This window comes from Sinocyclocheilus anshuiensis, unplaced genomic scaffold (assembly GCF_001515605.1).
Source record: "Sinocyclocheilus anshuiensis isolate Anshui unplaced genomic scaffold, SAMN03320099.WGS_v1.1 scaffold507, whole genome shotgun sequence".
Classification (NCBI taxonomy): Eukaryota; Metazoa; Chordata; class Actinopteri; order Cypriniformes; family Cyprinidae; genus Sinocyclocheilus; species Sinocyclocheilus anshuiensis.
The window spans coordinates 637011-648404 of record NW_015551034.1 but is presented as its reverse complement, the minus strand read 5'-3'; the positions used below and the strand labels follow the sequence as shown (position 1 = coordinate 648404).

General features: G+C 36.3%; 1 protein-coding gene across 1 annotated transcript; it reads right to left on the bottom strand.

The window, feature by feature from the left end:
- Positions 1 to 265: 265 nt before the first annotated feature.
- Positions 266 to 11082, bottom strand: LOC107661330 (pituitary-specific positive transcription factor 1-like). The gene is made up of 7 exons (XM_016450850.1): positions 10941 to 11082; positions 5263 to 5424; positions 4711 to 4809; positions 2382 to 2627; positions 756 to 920; positions 568 to 628; positions 266 to 476 (listed from the first exon to the last, which is right to left on the bottom strand). Exons 1-7 carry the CDS (start codon positions 11080 to 11082, stop codon positions 266 to 268), a joined length of 1086 nt encoding a protein of 361 aa, XP_016306336.1.
- Between the last annotated feature and the right edge of the window lie 312 nt (positions 11083 to 11394).

The following is an 11394-nucleotide window of genomic DNA, read 5'->3' as shown; positions in this document are numbered from 1 at the left end:
CTGATAGGACTCCTGTGTGAACTTGAGGAGAACTGACTTCTAAATACACCTAGAGACCTTTTTCAAACGGGTCACTTGGTTTGATATTTGATGATACAACATTCAGACATTTTTAAGTGTGTTCAAATACTTTTTTGGGGTCACTGCAGCATATCCAGTACTCCTGCTGGTGAATCAGTACAATAAACCCACTCTTTGCCAAAGGTTGGTGTTGGTTTTTTGCCTGTAGATAATCACACATCAGCATGGCTGAGACCCCGGATCTTCAAGGTCTACAGGCTGCGCTCTCTTTGGCCATGAAGGAGCTGTGGTGTAGGCTGGTTTTGACCCTCTTCTCCCTCTGCCGGCGGTTACAGAACCAAACACGCACCACCTCCTTCTCCAGATGGAGACCCTCTGCCATCCGCACAATCTCCTGAGATGATGGCTTACTCTTCTCCACAAAATGCCTTTCTAAGGCTTCCTTAGCCCCAAGACTGCGGGAGGAAATTAAGAACTAATTAGGTATTAATTAGAGGGAGATGCTGATGGCTTTTGTTTTCTGTGTAGGTCAGATTCCCCATTTACCTGATGGTTGTTCTCCGTTTGCGTTTACGCTCATGCATGCCCATCTTCTCATTAAAAAGAGCTGATGGGAGTCACAAATTAGAGTAGTGATTCTGCCATCTTATGTTTTCATTAAAAACTCAGGGATAATGGTAAGATAGTGGTAAATAAATAAACAACTGATCTCACTCAGGAGTGTGTTGACTCACCACCGGCTTGCTCAGCCTCCTCCAGCCACTTTGCCAGGATGGATTTGAGCTTGCAGGCGTTTTTGAAGCTGAGCTGCAAGTTCTCGAAGCGGCAGATGGTGGTTTGGCTGAATTCAGAGCCGTGCACAGCCGCCAGGGCTTCACCCACATTGGTCTGTGTGTAACCTGTCAATCAAAGCTAAAAGTTAGGAGAAATTTGAACCCTTGTGAAAAAGAAGTGTGCTTAATTGTACTGATTGTGCACTTTTAATGTACTTCAAATCTTCAAGATTATAAAAAAAAAATTATTTGCAGTCAATATAATCCTAGCTAACAGGGAACATTCTCAGAACTATGGCTTCATGTTCTGGCAGTGTTCTCTCAAGTTTCTTCCAGTAAACTTAAAGGGACAGTTCACCCAAAAATGAAAAGTCTGTCATTAATTATTCACCCTCATGTCGTTCCAAACCCGTAAGACCTTCCTTCATCTTAAGAACACAAATTAAGATATTTAAATGCATTGTGCTCTCCTGAAAGCTTGGCGAAGACTGACACGGAAGAGAAGATATTTCTGAATAAAGTCGTTTTTTTTTTTTTTATTCTCGTAGCTTCATAAAATTAAGGTTGAACCACTGATGTCACATGGACTATTTTAACAATGTCCTTACTACCTTTCTGGGTCTTGAATGTGTTAGTTGCATTGCTGTCTATGCAGGGTCAGAAAGCTCTCGGATTTCATCAGAAATATCTTAATTTATGTTCTGAAGATGAACGAAGGTCTCGCAAGTTTGGAATGACATGAGGGTGAGTAATTAATGACAGAATTTTCATTTTTGGGTGAGCTAGCCCTTTAATAGAAATTTAATAAAAAAATGTTCATTCAAAGTTATCTGGTCTTTACCAATGTTAACAAAACATTAGCACAAAAAAAAGTTATTTCTACTATATTATACTATAGTATATTATACAAGAACATTATTTATACTATATGTTATTTATAACATCCATGCAGTTTTTCTAAAACATTTTAGTTGGATGTTCATATAATGTCTTTTAAACTACTTACTACTTGTTTCAAACAACATTCAAAAGTAACGTTCCCATAATGTTTCAACAAATATAAAATCTAACATTTCTATAATATTTTCTCTAATGTTCACATAACCAAGAAAAACATTTTTAAAACATTTTAAAAAATGGAAGTTCTGAATGTTCTGACAAACTTAGTGTGAACGTTAGCAAAACTAGAACATATTTTGCCGGTTGGGATATTAATTAAATAAAAAGGTTTATGTTTCTAAACACACGTAAATACACTTTTAAAAAGTGCACTTTGTAATAATGTCAAATTAAAAGTTTTACTTAAAAAAAATTTGACTTTCTGCATCAAATCTTGTTTTCTTTTGCAGATTATTCTGACCAAGAGTTGCCAATTTAGGCAGAGAAGGTTGTGTAAATGACCAAACAAATGTCAAGCAAACAAAGTTTGCAGTTGAATGTAGATAATAGCTCAATAATAGAACGTCACAGTAATAACTTTATCTAATATAAACTAATCAAGCTAAATAAGCTAAGTAATATAATAAATATGGTGTGGCAATGTTTTACATAATTTTATAAAAATATGGTCCAGCTCAGAAGACAAACCTAGTTTGATCCTCCTCAGTTTGAAGTCGTTAGCAAACTTCTCCAGTTCACGGATCTGCGGTGAGTCCATGTCGGGCGGCTCTTCCAGGGGCCAGCTTTTCCGGCGCAGCTCCTGTTTGATGTCTCCTAGGGTGAGTTCGTCCGAGAGCAGGGCCTGGGGCAGCGGCGGTAAACTGTGGGTCAAAGCACAGGAGCCCCCACCCAAACTGTGCTCTGGGAACTTATAGAGGCGTGGAGCCAGAGCTCCTGCGGGACAGGACACAAATGAAGGCTGTGTGTTAGAGCGAATAATAACTGTTCAAGGAGATCAAATCTTAGAATATCTAACCATCATTTATTTGAAAGACTACAAGGCACACTGGGACATCTTTCAACGCCCTGCAAACTATATTGCGTGTTAGTAATTCTGAACACCAACAGATTCAAACAGCCAAAAATAGGTTATTCAGTATTAAAGATGCTGTGAAGTGTATTTCAGTGAGATCTATCAGGTATAATTTCAGTTATGAATCACCTTTTAGAAATGTATATCTTTTGTGAAGATGATGTATTACAGAATTGGCTTTTGTTAAAGGAATATATTAGGGACAGAGAAAAAAAATAAAAGGATTACCAATTAAACCCAATGACCAATTACACAATAAAACATTTAGTTTGAAATATTTCAACTAGAGAGAGAGAGAAAGAGAGAGAGAGAGAGAACACCTGAAATATTTCTTAATCGTCACTTTTTCCACATTTTTGGCAATAATAAGAAAAATTAAATACCTGGATAATTTAAATTCCAGTTTTCTATTTTAGAGTAATAAAAACAAAAAATATATATATATATATATATATATATATATATATATATATATACAAAATATTACATACATATAAAGGGGATATAAAATATTTCTGAATGTATCTGAGGCTTTACTGTTTTAACAATAAATGGATCAGCATCTCCCTCTAGTGGCTAGATATTTCCAGAGCAATATTACACACTGTATTCAGGTTTATGTTTGAAAGGTAGTTTAATTCAGTGGCGAGAATTATAGAATCTAAAAGACAAATCACTGCATTTCTAATTTTACATAAAGCATAAACATTTACAATAACGCATAAACATCCATATGATTCTATGAGTCATAATGCAGTATAGGCAAAAAGGTAAAGGCAAACATGTCAATTTTCAGCGGTTAATAAACGGGTTAATTATACTGCCAGGGTTTTTATTTGTTTTGGACAATCTTCTTCTGTACGCATCACTAAATCTAACGCTACACTAGGGGTTGCACCGACTAATCGACTAGTCGACTTCAATCTGAACACCAACAGATTCAAACAGCCAAAAATAGGTTATTCAGTATTAAAGATGCTGTGAAGTGTATTTCAGTGAGATCTATCAGGTATAATTTCAGTTATGAATCACCTTTTAGAAATGTATATCTTTTGTGAAGATGATGTATTACAGAATTGGCTTTTGTTAAAGGAATATATTAGGGACAGAGAAAAAAAATAAAAGGATTACCAATTAAACCCAATGACCAATTACACAATAAAACATTTAGTTTGAAATATTTCAACTAGAGAGAGAGAGAAAGAGAGAGAGAGAGAGAACACCTGAAATATTTCTTAATCGTCACTTTTTCCACATTTTTGGCAATAATAAGAAAAATTAAATACCTGGATAATTTAAATTCCAGTTTTCTATTTTAGAGGACAAAGTGTCAATTTTGTATTGAAAAAAATGATAAATGATTGTATTGAAAAAAAAAAGATTTTCAATAATAAAAACAAAAATTATATATATATATATATATATATATATATATATATATATAAAAAGCTGTTATAGGAGCAACAGCCATGTGGGCAGCGCTGTGTCATATGCCATAGCTGTGCACAAGGTGTTTGTCACAGCTCCAGACTTATTTGTTCATTAATCACTACTAGTCACAGTAGTCTGATTAGTAATCAGCGACTAGTCGACTTCGACTCGACTTTCATCACATAAAAGTCGACTTCAAAAAATCAGAAGTCGTTCAACCCCTACGCTACACACACTTGTTATTTCTTGCTACAGACACTAGGTGGAAGCACAAGCATACTGAAATTAGTAAAAGTAAAATCTTACATTTCTAGTAGTACAAGTCAAGTGTGGCACAGTTACACCAGACACCAGCACACGCTGCAGTCATCGTCCTGGATAACTATTTTTCTCTGATTATACATTATTTATTCTGACTGACTCTGAACTTTTAAAATATGTACACTTTGTTGTACATTACGTACATGTGAATGTCATGGGGCTGAAGGTTTGGATTTAAAGCACAGGTTGTACCTTGCAGTGAGTTGGCTCCGTTGAACATGTTGGCATGAGGCGCGCTGCAGGTCTGCAGGATGCGGGTCTGGGAGATGCTGGCAGAGAGCATTTCCTGTGCTGGAGACACAGATTATACATCATTACCACACACACACACACACACACACACACATATTTGTTTTTGTGAATTATGGCGACTTTCCATAGACTTCTATTACTTTTATACTATCCAAACGATATTTTCTAAACCCTAACCCTAAACCTTACCCCTTACAGAAAACCTGTTTGCATTGTTACACTTTCAGATAAACATAATTTACTATTTTTTATATTTTTTCCCCCCTCGTGGGGACCACAGGCATTGTCCCCCACAATGCCAAAAATTTTAGGTTTTACTATCCTTGTGGGGACATTTGGTCCCCACAATGTAGCATAAACAAGTACACACACACACACACACACACACAAGCTAAATTCTGTATTTCTGTGTGTTTATGATGTACAGTAATGCATATGCACAGAAGAACAATACTTGAATCACTTGCGTAACTTGTGCGTAACTTGACGTACCTGCCATCATGCCGTAGGTGGTCTGCTGGTTGCCATAGTGACATGGGGGCATTGGGTAGTGCAGGGTGGCTGACGCATTGCCCAAAGCAGAAGTGGACAGGTGCATATGAGAGCGTTTGGACGACTGGACCAGTGGCAGACCTGAGGGGAATAAACCAGACACTTATGTATATCTGTGATACATCCTAGACAGACAGACAAAAAGGCAAAAAAATGCCTTCGCTGTTTCTTTCTTTCAAATTCAAAATTATTTTATTGGCATGACTGTGTGCAATATTGCAATATTTGCAATATATGTGCAAAAAACAACAATCTCAAAAATAATAGAAGAAAACATTAAAACGTACTTTAAACTTAAATAAACAGTTGTATTAGAGTGTACAAATTAGAACGTGTGAACATTTGATACCACAGTGTTTAACATGTATGTAATATACAGTTGAGGTCAAAATTTTACATACACTTTGCAGTATCTGCAAAATTGTAATTATTTTACCAAAATAAGAGGGATCATCAAAATGCATGTCATTTTTTATTTAGTACTGTCCTGAATAAGTTATTTCACATAAAAGATGTTTACACATAGTCCACAAGACAAAATGTGACCTGTCCGCCTGGCAAAATGAGTCACGAGCAAATTTTCAAAAATGAGTTATTTTTATTTTCACATTCTCCATTAAAAGACCTTCAAAATGATTTGTTGGAATCCGACGAAAAATGACTGAGCTACACCCGTTTGAAGTCGGCGAAGTCAGCAAAGTCAGTTCTGAGAAAAATCAAGTTGACGTTTTCTGAAGGTTCCAAAGCAAAACCACCTAGGTTTGCACCTAGGAGGTTGCATTGTTTCCTCCACTTCCTTTCTTAATATTAATTACCATATTAATAATCACAATATAGCCATTTTTTATTTTATCTTTGCTATTAAAAATAAGAACAGATGCAAAAAAATCAACAACAGTAGAACAAATATAAGAAAGAAACATATAGGCCTAGTGCAGGGGTAGGCAAGTTCGGTCCTAGAGAGCCGCAGTCCTGCAGAGTTCAGCTCCAACCCTGAAAACAAAACTCACCTGCCTATAGCCTTAGTAATCCTGAAGACATTGATTAGCTTGTTCAGGTGTGTCTGATTAGGGTTGGAGCTGAACTCTGCAGGACTGTGGCTCTCTAGGACCGAACTTGCCTACCCCTGGCCTAGTGCATTAGCTACTTTTTTCATTTTACATCTAAACAAAAGCATTCAAGTACGAAAAACAAATAATCAAAAGTAACGGCTGAAGCTGTGTTATGTGCACGATTCATATATCAGTCAGCAGCAGTGCAAGAAGCGAGCAGAGAAAAAGTTATCCTCTCAGAAAACGTACAAATAAAGATAATTTTAGATGTTTAATTACTATTTGGAGCATTGGGATTGCTAGACTGTGTATTGCTGTAGCTCAAAATTAGCCCGTGCGCATTCCGACTCATTTTGCCAGCACGGGTCACAAATAGACTAATAGTAGAATTTATAAAAATGACCCTGTTCAAAAGTTTACATACCCTTGATTCTTAATTCTGTGTTGTTATCTGCATGATCCACAGCTGTTTTTTTTGTTGTTTTTTTTGTTTGTTTTGTTTAGTGATAGTTGTTCACGAGTCCCTGTTTGTGCTGAACAGTTAAACTGCCTGCTGTTCTTCAGAAAAATCCTTCAGGTCCCACAAATTATTTGGTTTTCCAGCATCTCTCGCGTATTTGAACCCTTTCCAACAATGACTGTATGATTTTGAGATCCATCTTTTCACACTGAGGACAACTGAGGGATTCATATGCAACTATTACAGAAGGTTCAAACGCTCACTTGATGCTCCAGAAGGAAAACCCAAAGAGTTTCTGGGACCTGAAGGATTTTTTCGGAAAAACAGTAGGCAGTTTAACTGTTCAGCACAGACAAGGGACTTATCAACAACTATCAAAAGAAAAAAAGCTGTGAATCATCCAGGAAACAACACAGAATTAAGAATCAAGTGCATGTAAACTTTTGAAAAGGCCATTTTTATAAATTCCACTATTATTTTCTCTTGTGGATTGTAAACGTCTTTTATGTGAAATATCTTATTCAGTTCAGTAACATGCATTTTGTATGATCTCTCTTATTTTGGTAAAATAATTAACATTTCACATATACTGTCCACCACAGTGACCCCTCAGTATGTGTGAAGTATCTTATGATGTTTGTGAATTTATGTAGAGGTCGCATATTGATCTAAATTTGTAACAGTGAAGGAGGAAGTGCACCTCTGTCTCGATCTCTCCTGTCCTACAGTGAGCACGCACTCTTTGGTCTCTGGGTAACCAGTTCTTTTTGTGTCTGCCGGTCTCAAAAAATTATAGAAAAAAGGACATCTGTGCCAAACAGGAAAGGTCACCCCTAGAAATCCTTAACCTAACATATAAAATCTTACAGTATGTGATTTTGGGCACCTGTTTCACTGATCATTTTGCTTTGAATTTGCAGAAGAAGCACTGCCACATTTCCTGAACCTCATCGCATCTCTGCAGAGGTGACATTTACACAAATAATTCGTTATTGCAGTAATAATGAATACCAGATTGGATAATTCCTTCCTCTATCAAATGCATCTGAAAATAAAATTAAACTCATTTAATGAAGGAAAGCAAGTATGTAAATATAGATAATAGTTCATGATATGCACAGTGACCTCCGGCTGTCAGAGCCGCACAGAACATTCAATTGAATTTGGTTCAGATCAGAGTAAACCCGTGGGTGGTAATCAAACTCAATAAGCACCGCTACATCATTCTGAGACCAGCCTCCACTAACACTCATGTCAAGATGATGGCCGGCCTTGTTCAGTAGTGCATGCACAAGATTGGCATTGAAATGAAGCGATCAACCTTTGATCCCTTATTAAAAACACCCATTGCTTTATCCAGAGTGCCAGCAGTTAAGCGCTCAGATACACTAACAGCCACATTATGATAAATAACTCTTCAAACTTCAGATAGCTGTAAACTCTTGACATTCCCAGTCACTTTCCGCAGGTGTAAGTAGGGCTGAGTTAACAGAGGGCATGTGTGCATATGAATAGAAATGCCAAAACATTTCATTTGAGAGTTTTGCATCTTCTGGCTCAGAGCTCGGGTTAAATTGATTGGCATTGAAATGAAGCGATCAACCTTTGATCCCTTATTAAAAACACCCATTGCTTTATCCAGAGTGCCAGCAGTTAAGCGCTCAGATACACTAACAGCCACATTATGATAAATAACTCTTCAAACTTCAGATAGCTGTAAACTCTTGACATTCCCAGTCACTTTCCGCAGGTGTAAGTAGGGCTGAGTTAACAGAGGGCATGTGTGCATATGAATAGAAATGCTTCGTTTTGAGAGTGAAATGAGATGAGAGTTTTGCATCTTCTGGCTCAGAGCTCGGGTTAAATTGCACAGTTCAGTAATTATGCATAAGAACTATGATTTACTATGGCAAACAATGAGCAGAGATTTGACTCAATTCGTCGAGTTTCTGACAAGACTTTCACTAATGCTCTCTCGCGTGTGAAACAAAACCGGGACAAAATTATGTACATGATAATTTAGCCATCAACATGTCAAACTAATAATATGTCTGCTTTGATCATTATCTGCGGAGAAGTAACAGCTGTGCAAATTGAGCTGTTTAGCCACGTCTGCATAATTTTGACTTATTTCAACAAATGACTGTTTGTCTTTTCTTGCTCCCTATAGTGACTGTGAGAGGTGTCACTAAAAACCGTCTGACAAAATATACGCTACCTTTCAAACGTTTGGGGCCAGTAAGTTATTATTTTTTCAATTTGAAAGAAATTAGTAGTTTTACTCAGCAAAGATGCATTAAACTGATCAAAAGTCACTGTAAAGACTTCACAAAAGACTTCTATTTCAAATAAATGTTGTTCTTTTGAACTTTCTATTCATCAAAGAATCCTGAAATGTATCAGTTTTCAAATATTAATAATCAGCAGATCTGGTTTCAACATAATAATAATAAATGTTTCTTCATCAGCAAAACATCATATTGGAATGATTTCTCAAGGATCATGTGAAACTGAAGACTTTAATAATGATGCTGAAAATTCAGTTTTACATCACCGGAAATAACCTACATGTTAAAATATATTAAAATAGAATATATATTTTTTCTTATGATTATTTTAATCAAATAAAGGCAGCCTTGGTGAAAAGAGACTTCTTTAAAAAAACATTATACAATCTCACCTGCTTCTCTGATTTGAATCGCAGTAGAATACATGTTTCTCTTATATAAAAAAGACATTGTTCAATGCATAATACTATTGATTTGGTGATATTTCTCCAAAAACATTTCCCCTGGGATAAAGAGATGTGATCTCTGGAAAGGTCACTTCCTCAGAGTGAGAGTCAGACAGATCGTGAGTGATGACAGCAGGGAGGACTGGAGATAACATTAAATAATATGTGAACTTTAGGGTCATATAGACTAGGTCGAAAGGACATCCGCTTATAGTCCAGTGTCTCTCTCTTTCATCACCTTGAGCTTGTTCTGTGTTTTTCATAAAAACCTCTAAGGAAAGTATTCCCAGTGGACTAATGCTGTCATCGCAGAGATTGATCTATACATGTACAACTTTCCAACTTATTTCAGATGTAATGTTCGCAACTTCTTTCATTTCTGTGAGTTGGGGTTTTTCCACTCGAGTGATAGATTTATTTTTATTTTAAAGAAATGTATATTTTTTTTTTCAGCAAGGATGAATTAAATTGTTCAAAAGTGACAGAAAAGTCATTTATAATATAAAAACTTAAAAATAAACACTGTTCTTTGAACTTTCTGATCATCAAAGATTAAAGAAATATGTCATTGTCTTCCACAGACATATTAAATGAATACATTTATTGAGCAAGGATGCATTAAATTAATCAAAAGTGACAGAAAAGTGATTTATGATGTAAAAAAAACTATTTCAAATAAATGCTGTTCTTTTGAACTTTCTATTCATAAAAAAAAAAAACGTCACAGTTTCAACAGCAGCACAACTGTTTTGAACATTAAATATAATTAGAAATGTTTCTTGATAACCAAATCAGCATATTAGAATGATTCTGAAGGATCATGTGACACTGAAGACTGGAGTAATGATGATAAATTTGTAATTATATTTTACTGTTTTTACTGTATTTTTGGTCAAATAAATGCATAAACATTTTACAGACCCCAAACTTTTGAACTGTAGTGTGTGTGTGCATTTAATTCAATTTATAATTTTAAATCTATAATTATAGTATTTGATTGGTTGTTCTCAACTGGATTTGTTTCAAATTAAATGAAAAAAAAAAAAAATGCTATTATAGGCTAATAGGAAAACTGACAATTTTGTAAATAAATAAAAGCAGAATTGTACCAGCCAAACACTTTGAACAAATACTGGACCAAACATTGCATTAGTATCATTGCCAAATGCCAGACGGGTTTGCACCAAAACAGTTTTGACATCAACAACAAAAGATATGGTAAACAATTTCTCATCCTTTTAAACAGTTAATACAGTTATTTCTTTAGCTAGTTCTGCACCACTATACAGTTAGGTGCATTTTATTATTAGCATTTAGTATTACTTTTTTTCCCTCTTCTCACTATGTGATCGTCCAAGAGCATGAGACTTACCTGAAGGCAGCATGTTGGCGGTGTGGCTGGTGATGGGCAGACAGTCTGCGGCTCCGGTGTGATGCATGAGCAGCGGCAGAGCAGCCGAGTCTCCGCTCAGAGTAGTGAAGGAATCGGTGGTGCTGAAGGCCTGGCAGGTCATGACTCTAGATGTTCACCTACTCAGGGTCCCACCTGTGTGCCTCGAGCAGGGCGTGTGCAGGTATTTATACTGAGCCCCCTCAGACCCCCTCATCCATGTTAATGAGCTCTTGCTGTTAGCAAACCATGACGGCCCGCTGAGGCAAAGCTCTGGTAATTAGGGCAGAGAGGTGCAATATGATACTGTCCATTTCCACTGTGTGTGGCTTCCAACAAACACCAGCGACAGCTCTGACAAACCACGGCTCATGGGACTTAAGATTAATTCGCCATTTCAGGATGTTTACATTTAGATACATTTTAGATGCAATGA